The sequence below is a fragment of the Papaver somniferum genome, chromosome 3 (genome assembly GCF_003573695.1).
Source record: "Papaver somniferum cultivar HN1 chromosome 3, ASM357369v1, whole genome shotgun sequence".
NCBI classification, from domain to species: domain Eukaryota; kingdom Viridiplantae; phylum Streptophyta; class Magnoliopsida; order Ranunculales; family Papaveraceae; genus Papaver; species Papaver somniferum.
In genome coordinates, this window is record NC_039360.1 from 184,228,226 (window position 1) to 184,246,032 (window position 17,807).

General features: G+C 33.6%; 2 protein-coding genes across 2 annotated transcripts; one reads left to right on the top strand and one right to left on the bottom strand.

Annotated features, from left to right (window-relative positions):
• Window positions 1-5,573: 5,573 nt before the first annotated feature.
• Window positions 5,574-9,115, top strand: LOC113358248 (enhancer of rudimentary homolog). Its single transcript, XM_026601788.1, has 4 exons — window positions 5,574-5,762; window positions 6,687-6,786; window positions 7,939-8,059; window positions 8,654-9,115. Exons 1-4 carry the CDS (start codon window positions 5,760-5,762, stop codon window positions 8,751-8,753), a joined length of 324 nt encoding a protein of 107 aa, XP_026457573.1. The 5' UTR covers window positions 5,574-5,759; the 3' UTR covers window positions 8,754-9,115.
• Window positions 9,116-9,532: 417 nt separating this feature from the next.
• On the bottom strand, window positions 9,533-11,801 carry LOC113358247 (rhodanese-like domain-containing protein 4A, chloroplastic). The gene is made up of 4 exons (XM_026601787.1): window positions 11,007-11,801; window positions 10,683-10,785; window positions 10,142-10,396; window positions 9,533-9,831 (listed from the first exon to the last, which is right to left on the bottom strand). Exons 1-4 carry the CDS (start codon window positions 11,702-11,704, stop codon window positions 9,778-9,780), a joined length of 1,110 nt encoding a protein of 369 aa, XP_026457572.1. The 5' UTR covers window positions 11,705-11,801; the 3' UTR covers window positions 9,533-9,777.
• Window positions 11,802-17,807: the final 6,006 nt, after the last annotated feature.

Below are 17,807 nucleotides of genomic sequence, written 5' to 3' on the forward strand. Positions count from 1 at the left end.
ATCTGCAACGTTTTTTTGGGCTAATATAGCAGTCAAATCAAGCCCATAGGAATTGGCCTTAGTGGTAGAACTCAAGAAGTGAAAACTAACCACCCTACTATATGGGTTCAATATATAGAAGCCTTACAAAATGGATCCTTCACCATCAACTCCAGTCTTTCACATTTTGATATTTCTAGGCCCAGAACTTTAGAATTCATGGCTTAATAATAAGAATATTATCCATAATAATTCTAATAATACCTAGACTGCCCTTTAGTATAAATATGCAATAAAGATACTTATATATTATCTTGTCAGTTTCATTTTCGTTTTCACTTTCTCTCTCTTCCTCTCTCTCTTTCTCTCTCTCTTTCTCTCTCTCATTTTCTTTTGCTCTCTCTCAGATGAAGAAACAAAACGGGAAGAGACGATTTCTAAGCGAAATATTCAGTGAAAAATGATTTCAAAACTCAGATCTAAGCTTTACAAACAAAGATCCTGATTATTAAAACATAAATTCGACATCAACATCTCTTGTTCTTCGGAGATTCAACGAAAATCAATAGAAAATGAGTTATCATCATCAACAGCAACTGAATCTGAAGATTCTCCTAGAAAATCAAATAAACAGGTAGCGTTTCAATTCAATCGGTTGATTTAATTCTTAGATTTCGATTTTCTACAAAATCATTTATGAAACTTTAATAGTTTGATTTCAGTTCAAATTTTTTACTGAAATCATAATTAGAGTTAGATTTGTTATAATCTCCCCTCAATTTTACTTTTGAGAGAAAATTTTCAAAGAATTTTCAAAGAAAAATTTCTAGGTTTCTTGAATGAAATTCGATCTATCTTTTTATCTCTTATCTTGATCGAAAATCGGTTTTCAGATTATAAATGTGTGAATCATTATATGTTTTACCCATTTATTTGATACGAATTTCATTTAGTTTGATTTTCGAACTAATTTGAGCTCATCTTTAGTGGATTTTGTTCTTGGAAGATTGTTTGAAATTCAATCTGTATTTGCTACATTCAGTACCTTGTCCTGAAGATGAAATATTAATCAACGAAGATACCTGGAAGCGTATGGTTGAATCTAAGCAATTTCAACAACGACTTCGACAGAAACTCAGTGAAATTAGGTAAGTTTCTTTAAGCTTCTTTATGGTTCATGTGATTTATGGATAAAACTTGTAGAAAAGGAAGAGAAAATATGTCTGAACTTTTTTTTAATGTGAATAGGATTTGAAGTTATGATTTATTTTAGTGTTTTATAGGTTTGTTTTTAGTTCTGAAATAATTTCTCAACTCTCAGATTCAAAAAAGACATGTAGGTGGTTTGACTGTTATGTAAACAAATTGATATGTGAAGTAATGTTGATCTTTAACTTGTCTTATCTCTTATTTGCAGAGGGAAGTTCACTGGCATCAGTAAATCATCGGTAAACCATAGTTGTTAAATGGTTTGAATTGCGTCTGTTGGATAAGCTACATGTTCTGTTTCGTTAGCTGTTGTGGCGATTCCATTCTCTTATGATGATTTAAAAGGAATACACAGATGCGGGTCTTGAAGTTCATCCTTCAACAAACTTGAGTGTTTCAAATTTCAGTAACAATCTTGCTCAAACAGATAAGCTACATGTTATGTGATTCTCATTACCTTAAAGTCAATCTATACTTGTGTACCTACGCAAAAGATAAGTGTTCATTTATAATTTATTTCAATATAGTCTTATAATGCTTGTCCATGAATGCAAGTTTCTGAGTTTCAATTTCTAAGACATGAAGCAAAGTACATCTTCAGTGTTTCTCTTTTCAATTGCTAGGATAGTATTGACAAAATGAAGTTTCAGAAAAATAAGGTTCTTAATGACTCTATACATTGTTTACGTGTATGTGTTGATTGCAGGGAATGGTGGTGTTGATATTGATACCAAAAAAGTGGTTAAGCAGATGAGGATGGTATTGTCGAGTGAGCTGAAAGGTAAAACATGACTCCATAAACTTTGATTGTGATTGCCACATTTCTAGGTATCTATACGTGTTGGCATATGGATGTGTAACTGCAGTTTACACAAGCCATATGGATGTGTAACTATAGTTTACACAAGCCATTGTATGTACTCTGTAATCATTATCAGCTGCTGATGCTTCTATTGATCATTTATTTTCTTCATAATCCTTGGTTTTCATGTATTTTAATTACAAATCTTAGGGATAAGTGATGAAAAGTCAACTGGAGTGGTCACTGAAGGACAAAGCTTCTGCTCATTCCAAGGTTTGCTATTATCCCATACTCTTTATTTTCAAACCTAAGTTCCTTATTTCCTTTTGAGTCCATCACCAGCTAGTGGTTGTTTATGTTGTAATTTCTTTGATTAAGTTCAACAAAGAAAAAAGAAAACATAAAAATAGGAGTAGAAGAAAAAGTTACTAGGGAGTTAGAGAGAGCAACTAAAATTTGGCTTGGTACTTTTGACTACTGCTGAGTGAAAATGCTGCTATTGATTTATTCAGTGGTCCTCGACCTAAAATTAATTTAGCATTCTCTGATTTACTCAATTTATTGTTTCTCCTCACTGGGTTTAATTAGTTCAGAATGTGGACGTTTCTTATTTTCATCTGTTTTTCATTTCGTTGTTCGTTTCTAAAAGGAATCCAAGATTTGTTTTCCTTTACCTGTTGATTGTAGCTATGAAGAATAGCAGGAAACACATAACCGAAAGCAAAAAAAAGTATAGAAAACTTAGCTGGAAGAAGAAAGTGCAAAGAAGAAAGGAATCTAAGATTTGTTTTTATTTACTTATGCTCATTTCAAGGTTTAATATTATCACATACTCTTTATTTTCAAACCTAAGTTCTTTTTGAGCTTTGAATTTGAAAAAAAACATGGATGTGTAACTGCTGATTATACATGCATATTGTATGTGTAACTGCTGCATACACATGCCATATGCATGTGTAACTGCTGCACACATCTATTTTTCGTAGTCACTGATATTTGAAAGCTCCACCTATTTCCTTTCAGTTTCAATGCTTAGAGATAGAAAGATTATCTAGATACTTTGTCATCTTAAGTATGTTGAATCCCACTATGATGAGTACCAAAAGAACCATATTCCACCCCCTACCCACATCATAATCACCTTCCCAGTACCAACACTTCATCGTCTGACTGAAATTGTAATGGATTTATAGTCTTTATGTATGTGTAAAATTATTCTGTTAACCAGTGAGTTGTGTGTTTCTTCCTGGCTTTCTTTAGTGTGATAGTATATCTAATGTATGACAGGAGATTGGTGTGAAGAATTTACTGGATCAAGACCTATGTGGTAGTGCACTGGAGCAAGTCAGATGTGAAGTAAGCATCACATCAACTTATAGATAATAATTTACGATTTTTGTTAATGTAAATGTTATTGTCTGATTTTAGTTAGGTTTTTGCATATTTTGTTCTATGCAGGATGATTATAAATGAATGGTATTTACCCGCCTTTGGGGATTGGTTGTTTCTAGAGCAACTGACTGGGTATGGATTATGCATCTATTTACAGGATTACAGGTTTAGGATGCAGAAGTTAGGTACTGTGACATGCTATTATAACTTATTTTTGTAGGATTATGCAGGATCATACCTTGATCCCCTTGCTGACAAGGTTAGTTGTAAAATATTTATGTTCTGATGTTGTAGCTTAAGTACAGAAACATGTAAATCTATTAGTACCTTCCATCTCAAAATTAACTTGTATAAACGCCATTATACGGATTTTATGCAAAAGGGATTTTCCGTGGCACAAATTTTTGCAATGCTATTGTTTGTTACGAGTTAGGTGTAAGACATTAGACATTTCTTTGCATTATATGGACGTGTAACTCTCAGTTACACAAGTCAGGTGCATATGGAACTCTCAGTTACACTATTCAAATGAATTTGTAACTCCTAGTTACACTATTCAAATGCATGTGTAACTCCTATTTACAGTAGTTAATATTCTCACATCATGTATTCATGTTTTCTATGTTTTGTTCTGATACTGGAATACTACTCAGGCATGTATGAATAAATAAAACTCGTGTCCCTTGTTTATGCAGTACTGAGATGCTTTCTAGTTTGAACATCCCCTGGGTTATTCTCAACCTCTCTGAAAGAAGGGCTTTGCTAAATGAATCAAATGAGGTAATTAGTTGTTTTTTTTGGTACAAAAGCTTAATTGCTATTGTTATGTACAGCTCTTGTGGCACAATATCTTTTGCTTTGGTTTTTCTTAATTTTTATATAGTTCCGTAACATTGATTGGATGTTTTTGAAATATGGTTATGTAGTTCTTTGGAAAGAAAGTTGCATATGCACTTTCTCAAGGATTTAAGGTGATTGCTGGTGTCAGTGAGACTCTTGAATAATGAGGGGGGGACAATTTGACTGTTGTGGCTGAACAAACAAAAGCAATTGCAGGTACTTCTTGCCCACAAATGCTACATACTATTTAAATTCTTTAAGTCCAACACTTGCATGAACATTCCTATTAAGCAATCATCATCTTGAAAATCTGTTTATTTTATGATGTACTTTAGTTTTATGTAGTTGGGCTCCAGGCATTGAATGTGTGTTCTGCGAATTTGAAACCTTGTCTGCTAATAAATCAGAATTAGCAAAAGAACTAATTGGTTCTTAGTTGTAACATATGCGTTACAACTGTGAACATCACAAGTAAAGTCGGCAAGCTGAGTACACATGTCATACGTAGGTGTAACTCCTAGTTACACATGATATATGCATGTGTAACTCTTCTTCACACTAGACAGATGCATGTGTAACTCCTAGTTACACATGCTAAAATGAACAAACTTGCAACAAAAAAATTCCACATGCTAGGTATCCAAGTCATATGCATGTGTAATTGTCAATTAAGCATGACGGATGCATGTGTAACTCCCAGTTACACATGCTAAGATAGGTTATCATGTGTATTTTGTGATCTTTGTTCTATAATTTTGCCTTACAATTGTTGTATAATATTTTGTTTTGCTTTTTGTTCATCCATCCTAATCCATGGATGTTTATTTCGTTGCAGATATGCAAGCATTTTGGAGTGAAGAAGACAAGAAGGAAAGGAAAAGATTTAAACTTCATAAAAGCTAATTGCTTAAATGTGGTAATGGTCTCGATGGAATTGGAGTTGACGCTGAATACACAAATCATATGCATGTGTAACTCTCAATTTCACTAGATAGATGCTTATGTAACTCTCAATTACATTAGACAGATGCGTGTATAACTTCTAGTTACACATGCTAAGAAATTATTGTAACGTATTTTTAATAATTTTGGGCTTAGTTTTAAATTTATTTAATTAGGGGCTTAGTTTTAAGTTTTATTTAATTAGGGACTTGACAATATAAAAGTATGAATGTCTTTTAATAATTCGGGGCCTAAATTTAAATTTCTTTTAATTAAGGACCTCATATTATGAGTTATCCATGAGTTGAGCCTTAGCCTAAATTTTCGCGACTTAGAATCACACCCTTCTTCACCGCTGGATCTACTCTCTTAAACATATACAACCAGCTACCAAAAGTGGGTCACCTTATGACCAAAATCTGTCCCCCTTGATTAATTTGGCTCTCCCTCTGGCCTCCGTCCAGAACCAGAACAGACCCTTACCCTTTCTCTGTCCCTTTCCTTCCTACACTTTGTTTGAAATCCCATTTCTTGTGCTGAATAACATCTTTCTCTTACAGACAAACCCTACAACAACATCAACAAATCCTCTTGAATGGTAATCTCTTCCTCCGTATAATGTTATTTTATCCTTCTAAAACCCGTTTATGCTTGAAAATTAGGGTTTTGTTAAGTTTATTGTGACTCGAGTCTCATGTTAGGGTAAACGGAAAATTTATATCGACTTTGAGTTTTGAACAATAACTAAATTCAAGAGATTATTAATAGGATTCTTTGATTTCGACAAGTTCAGAATGTTAGTTTCTTACTGTAGCAGTTCAGTAGTGTCTATAGTGAAGAATCCTTAACATGTTAAGTGAGAGAGAAAATTGTACAAAGATTAGGATCCTAGCGTATTTTTATAACCGTGTTCAATGTGAATCTGCTCACTATTATTTTCTTATTTTAGAAAATACTGGATTTTATTTTTAATTCGGACTTTAGACTGTGACTTTGAGCCAAGCTACATTCACTAGACTTGTTCATGTTCATAAAGAATGGCCAATTGGCCTCATCAGCCACATAAGACATATTTCATAGACTTGACAGTAGATTAGGTTGTATCGTCTGGTGAGGCAAATAGAGCATTCTCTAAAGCAAAGGGAACACCTGATATTGCATCTTCAATTTTCTTGAGGATATACACTGCATTCTCTGATATAGCTTGAATATACACGGCATTATGTTCAAGCCATCTTATCTTTTGATTGATTTTTTATTATATGTTGTTTGAAACAGACAATTGCAATGTGAATGTTATACTCTATTTATGTATTTGATGAATCTTTTGATCTTAATATGTGAGCAATCTATCCACATAGCTATGTAAACTTAACAGTCCACACTCTGTCGTTTGTTTATCAACCAGTCAGTTTCACAAAATTAAGGCTCCTGCCTTTGATGTAATAAGTTAATAGTATTGCTCAACCTACGGAATTTCTTTTTGGAGTCCAAGAATAATTAACTGTGTTCATATCTGCAGGCTAATAATAATAAACACACCATTATACTGATGCAAGCATCTCAGAACCGAGCAACAAGAACTTTTATGGACTACGAATCTATAAGTCAGGCCATAGATGGTATGGTTATTATTTTATATTTCCCAGTAAATACAGTTGCTGTAATTTGATATATTGAAGATGAATCAATCGTAATTTTTGAGCCCAATAAAAACAATGGTAAAAGAGGTACTAGTTTAAGCTCTGCTATGAAGGGTCGGATGTTTAAGGGTGAATAGTTTATTCTCACTCCCTCAGATCATTTCATTCTAACTTTACAGAAACTGTGGGCATACCTCCACTTTTTTTTCTTCTCTTTTTTTACCAAATTACACTGCGTATGTCCTGAATACCATGTGATTTTATAAAGGGGTTTAAATTTATTTGACTTGTAGATGTGCTGACAAGGCTGCAGTTACCTGTATCTTATTTGTTTCCTTTTATTATTGTGTTCTTGGTGTAATTTTATGGAACTGGACTAATCATATTTTACATATTTGCTTAAACACACAGAGATAGAATTTTGCAAAACTATGGTTATTACCAAATTGCACATATAGTTATACATCTTTTAGAATATGTTATGGTCCTTAGTCCATAAGTTCATCATTATTTTGTTATTGTCCTTTTCCGTTGGTTAACCTCTTACATTGTCTTATTGTTTGCACAGTCTTGAAAATAAAATAAAAAAACAGTGAGAAAAAAAAAGTATGCACAGTCTTAGAACTGAAGATGATAGTCTTGGATAAATAGTATAATGGACATCAGGAAAGAAATAAGGTCGATAGTATAGACATGTGAACAAAGCAAATATAACGTAAGGTGAATTGCAAAAGGAAAGCACAAAGCTGAGAAAGAAAAACAACTAGCAACATCAATGTAATCCCGCAGGATTGAAGTAGATGGCAAAATACAGGATCACATTCAGTAGAACTCTCTACTTGCATTAATTCAGAGTTATGCATTAATTCCAAATGTATTGCCTTTAGCTCTTCGGCTTTGAATAATACCTTTGTTCTATGTCCGGTCATGTCCCTCATGCATTTACCGTCCTCAACTATGAGGTTATTCTTGATTGTTGGAAGCAACCATGTGATTTGCAATTGGTTCGTTTTACACCATAATAACAGTTTACTCCTATCGATATTTTTAATTTGATAGAACTCGTTGAGTTCTTTCTTGTCGATGTTTCTAACTTCTATCAAAATTTCTGATGATATTTTGTTTTCGAAGGTATTTGTGGACTGTATGAACGGAAGCTTAAAGAGCTCGATCCTATGAATAGAGACATCACGTATGACATTGCGGATCTCTATAATTACATTGATGGCCTTGGCGATATGAGTGCGTTAGTGTAAGTTTGAATTGTTGTCTAATTTGATTCATTCTTCTCCCATCATTTATTTTGGGGTTAGTATATGAAACAGGAATTCAGGGTACCCTCGTTAGAGGTGTATGCATGTTGCACATATCATTTGGGGCAGTACTCCATCAGATCTGATCTACTAAAGAGTATGACCTACATCCCATCTTACAGAATTGGGATTTATTTGGCAATGGAGGAACAAGTATGGCATTCCAAAGAGCGGTGATGCTGACCTGGAAAGATGCATTGCTCTGTTAGATTCTTGAGTTTGGAGATATACGACATGCATGCACCATTTGTGCAGTTCCTGTCCTGTAGGATTTAAACCTTATCATTTCACTCTTGACAGCGATGAACAAACCCCACAAGATTGATTGGTTATTCTTTATGACACTTCCAGCTGATTTTATTTTTTATTGCTTCACTTACTATAAAGAGAGAGTACATAAAGTAGAACCACAAATAGAAATGTTATTTTCTCAGCTGAATGTATATTTCTATACTGTTCACAAGGATGTTTGGATCAATTGTTCTTTCCAAGGCAAGAAATGATAACAATCTGTACTCCATTTTGTATCGCAGCTACGAACAGTCTATTCAGGCTTACCTGCCATACGATCGTCAGTGGATCAAGCATCGTACCTTTCAGCACCTCAAGAAATTGGCATCAGCACCTCGCTAGTTAATATCTGGATTCAATATGAGTATCACAAAAGCAAGAAGATCTAAATGAAAATCATGGATGTGTGTGAGGGCTATCCTGCGCAGGTGGATTTCAGGACAAGTATAATTTATAGTGTTAACTGTTAAGTGTCTACATTGGCTTGTTTGTTGTTTTCTGTCCAGGTCAGGTAATTTCTTGTTTAGCCCTACTCATCTTTTTTCTTTTGGACAAGAAAACCGAACTTTTATTAAACAGATACCTAGTACAAAATGGATGAGTTCTTAAATCCTAGCTGTGAAGTGTGGAGGTTTCTGAACCTGTGTACAGTTTATATAATCTTCAGCAGCAGCCTGTATACTATGCCCACATTTGAATCTCAATTTGCATATAAAAACTGTGATAAAAGTAGTGTACCTGCTAGAATGAACAATTCATGTTTGTTACCTGAATCTGGTGATTGATGTGGGATGCAGCTAGCACTATTTATTTTAAACCACAGGGGGTTACCAAATTCCACGGAGTTACTATTATGCTTGTTTAGAATGTTTACAGTTTCAGTACTTCTGATAGCCTGATACAGTAAGCTAATAACTTGAACCATATTATCATTTTACTCCTTGATTTTTGATCACTACAATTGAGATCTGTTCCTTGAGCAATTTTGATATTCAATTTAGATGCCCCATATCACTGGTTTCCCCATGCCTTGATAGTTATTCTTGTATTGACGGAGAAAAACAAACTGCATTACTACTTGTCCTCCCTATTTTTGATCAATTTCTGACATGATCAGTTGAGGATAGAAAATGTTTGAACAATGGCATTCAACTTTCTGAAGGATATAATCAAGTAAAATAATATTACATAATGATATACTCTCCACTAAAAAAATGCTCTTTGCTAACATCAGTTTGATCAATTCGAAATCATATTACTAAATGTGAAAGCTAATTTACAGTAGCAGGATACGACAAGTAGAAGAAAATAAAAATAAATCACATTCGTTGTCGGTTGGGAGAGGTTCTTGGTTATTCATATTGCTTTAACTCACAGGCTGGGATGGAGCTGGGGAAGAAGGTGGCTTCAAATCTGGATACTGAAAGAAACCGAAATCAATTAGTTAATGAGAATTTGCAAAGTTCATGAGTAATGAGCACCATACTAGTTTAAGCTCAATTAGCCGGTTTATGTCCTAAACCTACCTAAACATTGTCATAGTATATTGATAGAATTTCGACACTCCTCTCAGATGGAACTAGGTCAGACATGACTCTGGGACGACGATGGCTTGTTAAGCTACTCAGAGTCTCTTGTTAACCTACTCAAAGTCTCTACGACCATGAGACGCTAGATAAAGAAATTACGGCAGACAAGAGCAATAAAATCAGAATAAATCAACATCTTACGTTCGGGTATGGTGACAACATTTTCTGCTGTTTAAGATTTGCTTGTGAAGTAGGTTGAGTTGATTCTGTTGATCCATTACCCCCAACAGCTTCAGTTTTGCTGGAAGAGACACTTGTAACAGAGGGATTATTGCTATTGGTTGTAGTCTTCCAGTTTACTTGTGCATCATTCGTCTCAAGTTGTTCCTTAGTCTTCTTATTATCTGTTTTGGCAAAAACATGTACAGATGGTGGCAATAGGGTTTCTTGTATTTCCTGTGTGGAACCAAAAACAATGCATGAAATCATTTAGTTGTTTTCAAGTGTCTTCTATAACCATGACTATGACTAATGTTTGTAATTGTCCACTCCTGTCTCATGTACTAGTGTTTTGATTTCAGTCAGGAAAAAATGGACAAAATGTTGCAATTTGAAAACTCTCTTTATGCTACAACTACATTGTTATAGGATAGATTGAATAATAATAGTAGCAGACATTAGGAAAAACAAAACCCAATTTGAACAGAGATTTTGTCAGAGATGGTGGAAACAAAAAATTAACCTGCCAACCATCTTTGCCCCTGATTCCGCCCTTGATTGCATAAGCTTCTTTGAAGCCCTTCTTAACCAACAACTCTGCTACTTGTAGTGATTTACCATCAAAGCTACCTTACACAGCAAAAGAGAAATATTTATGAAGTGAAACTCTCATCACAGAAGGGACCAGATTGAAATCCAGAACCCGTTGAACATTATGATCTTGGACACTAGATCAGGCCAAGAAGTTGGAGTTGGAAACAAACTTAACAATTAGATGCACTAGATGTCGTAAATTCATCCGAGTGTTTGATAAGTTTTAAACATAAAAAGAATGAGGTTCACTTACTTGTCAATAACATATAAAGTAGTGTTTCCAGGATCTTTAAAATTCTCCAACACCTTCTTCACAAAACCCTCTTCTTTTCCATCCATGAACTGAATCTGAATCACACTCTTACTAAAAATCTTCAAATTAGGAGAAGCAAGAACCCTTAAACTTTTATTATCTCTGATGTCCAGTAGTTGTGAATTTTGGTCGTCTCGAAGCTTACGAAATGCATCAATGGCAGAAACAAACTTAAACTTCTTAAAAACATACTCTTGCGCTAAAGGAATTACAACAAGCCAAATGAAAGTACAACCTGCTACAAAAAATGGGTTTCTATTATTGAAATCATCAATGGAAACTAGTACTGATTCTAGGCTTATTCTATCACTAGAACTAGATATTGTTAATTCGGTTTCGGAGGCAAAGCAAGATAATGGAGTGGCTAAAGCAAGAGATAACTGAATCATCAATGATGAAGAAGCTTTATCTAAGACTCGCAGATGGTTTTGGAGATAATTTGATGTACGGACAGTGGATGGAATTTTCAGAGAAGAGGAGCTTTTAGTTTTTCGGTTTATAACATTCTGGTGGTGGGTTTGGAAGCATTTAGGTTTTGAATGGGGAGATGTAGTTGCGGAGGTGGAAACGGTATTGGTTTTAGGGGTTTTGCGGATTGGCAAGGAAGATGAAAGCCCGAACATAGTGAGCGAATCCATGCGAGGAGATATGATGAGGTTTGAGGGAATAGCAGCAGAGTAAGAGAGATGGATAAGATTAGGATGGAATGAATCCTGTATTTACTTGACGGCACCACTTCTTTCATACACTGTGTGCGATCGTCTTCTTTTGTTGCTTTATTCATACACTGTGCGCTCGTCTCACCAATAGGAACCGGTTGAGAACCAGAACCAGAATTACTTCATATATTACTATAGTAGAACTTCGTTAAATTAATCCGCGATAAATTAATAACTTCCCTAAATTAATATTTTTTTTGTCAGTCCCGATTTGGGTCAGTGTGCTAAATTAATAACCTTGTTAAATTTATAAGAAAATAAAAAATTTAAGTTTCTAATAGGACCCAACTAATATATAAATTAATAAGGGAAACTTAGGTTAAGGCCTAACCCATGAATAACCCATAATATGAGGCCTTTAATTAAAAGAAATTTAAATCTAGGCCCCGAGTTATTAAAGGATATCCATAACCTTTTGTATATTGTCAAGCTCATAATTAAATAAAATTCAAATTTAGGCCCAAAATTATTAAAGTATAGTGCGAATGTGTAAACAGAAGTTACACATGCATATGACATGTGTATCCAGAAGTTACACATCCATATGACATGTGTAATGCAAAGTTACACTTGTATATATGTGTGTGGACTCACATATGCATATGGCAAGAAATGGTTACACATGTGTAAGGCATGTGTATCTAAAAGTTACACATCCATATGCATGTGTAACTTTTTATTACACATCCTATATGTATGTGTATCTACAAGTTACACATCCATATGCATCAATTATACATCAAAACTACATATACGGAAAATACATGTATTACTTTAATTTTCATTTACAATAATTCGTCTGTTTATCAATTAGATCAATCTGCACAAAGATTTAGCAGGCAACAATAAATACCTTGAAGCATACCACATTTTTTTCAAAAATAACCAAATAATTAACATACTTCTTCGCCAATGCGCTCCCTGCTAATCTTATATACAATAGCAGCTCTGACCTCATCACTTGCAGCAACTTCCGTTAACTCTTGATCAAGTAAAAAACTGAACCTTGCACTTGAAAGGCACAACATTATCAACATCTTCAAACAACATACTTTGGAGAAAAAAAACATGCCTCATTCTTTTATTATTTGCCTTTTGAAATGTATAGTTCAAGAGAAGAATCATCTAAGGATGGCAAACATACATACCTAAATACATGTGTAAACAACAATTACACATCCAAAATGCAAGTGTAACCAGCAATTACATATCCTAGAAAGCATGTGTAACTAGTAGATACACATGCTTATGGCAACATAATTTCATCAAAATATGGGTCCTACCAACAGAATGTTCCAGGCTTTTCCTATAATTCTATAGCAATTAACATATAGTGACATAAAGAGTTACAGATGATTTACAGTTACCCATGTATCTTCCTAATATGATTTACAATTAACATATAGGTTATGTCGCTTAAGTCTCGCCTGAAATAAAACATATACATGATAAAATTGGATGGAAAACATAGTACAGTTAACAGTATTACGGTAGAATGTTTCAGTTAGCAACTAGTTCAGGCTATATGCAAACAAGTAAACTGAGCTTTACATCATTTCGGGTTCAATCAAACCACATCCAATTAACATGTGTAACTATCGGTTATAGATCCAATTAGCATGTGTAACTAACAATTACACATCCAATTAGCATGTGTAACTGGCAATTACACATCATACTTCAAAACCTAATAGTCCATACCAATGTTTAATGTTGATAATAAATACAATGAACTGAACAGTAGTGCAAGCCAACTTAATTTTCATAAAGAACAAGGGAAAAGGAAAGCCAACTTAATTTGATCAACATCTGACATTATAAAAGATATGAAACTACTAGATAACACCAATTCAGACTATAGAGGGGGGAGGTAAAAATTTATACAAGCCACAAAGTATGCTAATAATATGTTATCATGCATAAATAATTCAAGCCAAGCTACATGAGTTTAATTAGCCACCTAAAAATGGTTAATATTCAAAATGAATATGAATATGGTCTAACTTGCAAACATTTGAACATGTACCTGCGCCTGGAGATTTCTTTATGAAGTGCAAAAAGTAATCAAGTGAATCATGATGTGAAGTTGAATAGTTGGTTTCCCATCCGAGCATTTGCTAGAGTGCATGTTAAAAACAAAAATCTAAATGGGGAAAGAAAATTATAAAAAAACCTAACCTGTACACGGAAAAATACAAGATTTGGTGATTATTAGATAAATTTCAACTTATATTTCAAATTTTGATAACTATAACAAAAAGAAACTAAATTCACCTTAACATCCAAAGCAGCTTGAAATGTACCAACAAAAAGAGTTACAGTGAAAGCAAATTTCTTGTACCAGTTGGATCCTCCACTGGATCAACTATTTTCTGCATGATAATAAGAGCGAAACAAATATACAGGCCCAATCATTATCTCTCCAAGATTAGAATTTCAACTGTATGCAATTATCAGTCACGTGATAATGGGAGTTAAAGCAAATTTGGCTACACTTAAAGTGTCCAGTACAACTTCAGCATCCATACAATAAAACTTAGATTGTATATTCTATCCAACTAGCGTGTGTACCTAGAAGTTACACATATAATTAGCATGTGTAACTAGTAGCTATACATCCATTTAGCATGTGTATCTATAAGTTACACATATAATTAGCACGTGTAACTAGTATCTAGACATCCATTTAGATTTCCACTCACACTACCTCCAGCTCTATCACACGGAATACAAATACACACTATGAATACTGAAAAAGCAAAAATATGTGAATTCTTTTGTATAACGTACCATATCCAGAGTGAAAACCCCTCAATCTGGCTTTTGTCATTCTTCGTGCATGAATCTGGGTTGGTTTACAGCTGATGAATCCATCTTCAGCCAACTTCCTAATGTGTTTCCCTGCACAAAACAACACAAAACTAGTAGATCAACATACGAGTTTCAATTAGATCAGCAGGTATGCCTTTAAGAACTGCTATGGACTCCAGTATACAAGGTCTATTCATTAAACGATATCAAATGACACCAACAGTTCACCGAAATCAAGTTCAAGACTAAAATCTAAATTAAAATCGCATCATGTATTAGCAATTGAAATTCAGAAAGTTGCAAAATAGACATTATAAGATAATATTATGTAGATTATGACTCAACTAACTCAAAATTTACACCAGCACAAGTCATTTATTCTATCACTCAACTGTTTGTCAGATTTGTGTAGATAATGACTTGCTTGCAAGCGAAAGCTGAATACATGTTCCACCAAAAACCACCACTGACTTCAAATCCTCCTCCAACCCTGTTCCAATACCACCACCTGTACCACCACAACCTCCACATCCTCCTCCAGAACCTGCATCTCCACCACCAACACCACCACAGATTTTTTAAATCAAACTCAACATGTGTAGGCCAAGACTCAAGATAAGTAAAATAAAAACACCAACAAGACTCAAGTTTGCTTCATTAAGCTTGTGAGAAATTTTATAATCAGTAGAATGGCGTTCAATCAATTTATCTTCTAAAACATCAACAACAACAATATAAACGTATACATAGATTTAAAATATGTTGATTCAAGAAAAAACGAGAGACAAATCTTACTGATTTTCAGATCTTGTTGATACCAAATCTTTAAAATAATTATTATTATAAGTTGATTCGTCATTAGTTGTTTTCAAAGATGAAATAAATGACGACGATTTCATTTTTGCTGCTGTTAAAGATCTTGTTAATTCCATTGTTGAACCTGCACAACAAGTAAGTAATTAAGGTTAAAACTACGTTAAATATCTTTGATTGATTCACGAAAAATCAGGTTGTTATTCTTCTCAGATCTGAATATAATCAATAAAAAAAAATCAAAACCTAATCGAACTAAGCAAAGTAAGAATGATGAAAACCTAACCTGATGCAGCTTCGAATCAACTTCAAATCGATTCAAATTCTTCAGAAAACAAACCAGTTGAACGAACGAAAACCTAACCTAATGCAGCTTAGAACCAGCTGATACCTAGATTCAAATGAAATTGATTTAATAATTGATTCAGATTTGTAAATTAACTGATTATCAGATGTAAAATCTATTGAATCAAATCGATTATTCTTCTTCTTCATCGATCTGAATTCGCTGGAGCGGAGAGCCGGGAGAGAAAGAGAACGGAGAAGAGAGAGAAAGACAATAGAGAAATGAAAATATATTTTGATATTCCCCTGGTATAAATACAAAAGGGTGGTATGGTCATTATCAAAATTCATAATAATTAATTATGGACCAGATCTGAAGAAAATTTGATATTTTGGGCCTAGTAATATCATTTTCTGAAAGTATGGAGTTGACAATGTATAATCCATTTAGTGGGGCTTCTATATGTTGAACCCATATAGAAGGGGGTTCTAGTATTTTTCACAATTAATAATCAGTGTGATAACATTTTATTATGGTGCTTATTAAAATAGACATCTACGGTTTTTTGTTTTTGTTCATATTTATAATACATTGGACTTCATATTTAATTTTTGTACTCTCTTGAGAAGTTCCGAAATGATTTTATTGTGTTTTCTTTTTTATTTTTATTTTAATTTTAGCAATAAAATATATACATTTATACACATAATATGCCATAAAATAATTTGAATTGAAGATAAAATCTCTAGATATATGATACTACGCACTTATTTTATAAATTTAAAGTTAAATTTGATGTGTTTCGATATAATAATAACTTATTAATTTATCGATAAATTAATACTTCGCTAAATTGATAGAATTTAGCAGTCCCAAAACTATTAATTTATCGAAGTTTTACTGTATTTTTAAGTTTTAAAAATAATATTCTGTCTTTAAGGCCGGTTTGTATGGACACCCGGGTGGCTTTACAAACTCAACTTCGCAACTATGGGAAAAGAGCTTAGTGAAAGAGTTTATATAATGGGTCATGTTAACATATGCAGTGGTTAAGGAAGAATTGAACGTTTTCACCTTGGAATACCCATTATTTAGTATTAAATGATACTGATTTGATAAATGCTTTAGGGATTCCATTTATACCCTTACATTTGAATCTATGCTAGTATTAAGTAATGGGAATAATTTCAAGTCTAATCGCGGGAGTTTTAAGAGCGTCCCAAAAACAGTGTTAAGAACATGATTCCATGAACCGATTACCAAAAAAAAAAGATAGTGTGAACGGCCAAAGTGCCCAGGGTTCATGTATAAACACCTATACTGAGCCTTATATGTTCTCTTCTGATTGAAAGGAAGGCAAAAGGTTTATCAACAACATAAAAATAGAAGGGAAGAAAATTAGGAGGAAAAATAAAAGGGAAGACAAAGAGTCTCCATCTTCCATATATGTATATCTTGTAAGTTTTTAATTTTTTTTTAATTTAGAAAACATTTTAGATTTACAAGTTGTGTTGAAGAGCCTCTAATAGTGTCGTATATGTCATTTAGAAAACATTTAGATTTACGAGCTGTATTGAAGAATTAGAGCCTCTACTAGTGCCATATATATGCATAACAGTCTCGAAATTAGGCTATCAGATCAGGAAAGATGTGTAATAAAACAAAAAGGAAAACAACTTAAGGGTAATTTAGAAATTTCATTATATTTATTAGTTTAGATTAAAGTGATTATATTTCCTATGCAAAAATCAATACCAAAAATAATTAATGCTTGCTTTTTTTTTTTTTTTTGGAAGCATGAAATTTTATTTACTACTAAAAGGCTATTACAAAGTGGTATGTGATACCCGTAAGATCGAATACCGTTGGACAGATAAGCCGAGAAATAATAATAACATGGTATTGAATCATAATGCAAGTAGCATTCTCCATATTTAAATTGCAGCGGTTGTCGTTGGAATTGGCGAGGATGAGTTTGTCAAGGCTTCGCAGAGCTTCGACGAATGCTTTCCATAAGAAAAGCTGTGTTTTTGACGGACGCTGTGTCCAGAGGAACTTGGTTGTTGGTGCTATGGTTCGTTGCAATTGATCCGAGATGCTGGTTAGGCCTTT

Bases quoted from the DNA above. Each gene is read 5' to 3' on its own strand.
- LOC113358248 (XM_026601788.1), top strand. The intron at 6,787-7,938 runs GTATGGTTATTA...TTGTTTTCGAAG, and splicing joins TATAAGTCAGGCCATAGATG to GTATTTGTGGACTGTATGAA. The intron at 8,060-8,653 runs GTAAGTTTGAAT...TTTGTATCGCAG, and splicing joins GGCGATATGAGTGCGTTAGT to CTACGAACAGTCTATTCAGG.
- LOC113358247 (XM_026601787.1), bottom strand. From the start codon at position 11,704: ATGGATTCGCTCACTATGTTCGGGCTTTCATCTTCCTTGCCAATCCGC. The intron at 10,786-11,006 runs GTAAGTGAACCT...TGTGTAAGGTAG, and splicing joins ACTTTATATGTTATTGACAA to CTTTGATGGTAAATCACTAC. The intron at 10,397-10,682 runs GTTAATTTTTTG...GGTTCCACACAG, and splicing joins GGGGCAAAGATGGTTGGCAG to GAAATACAAGAAACCCTATT.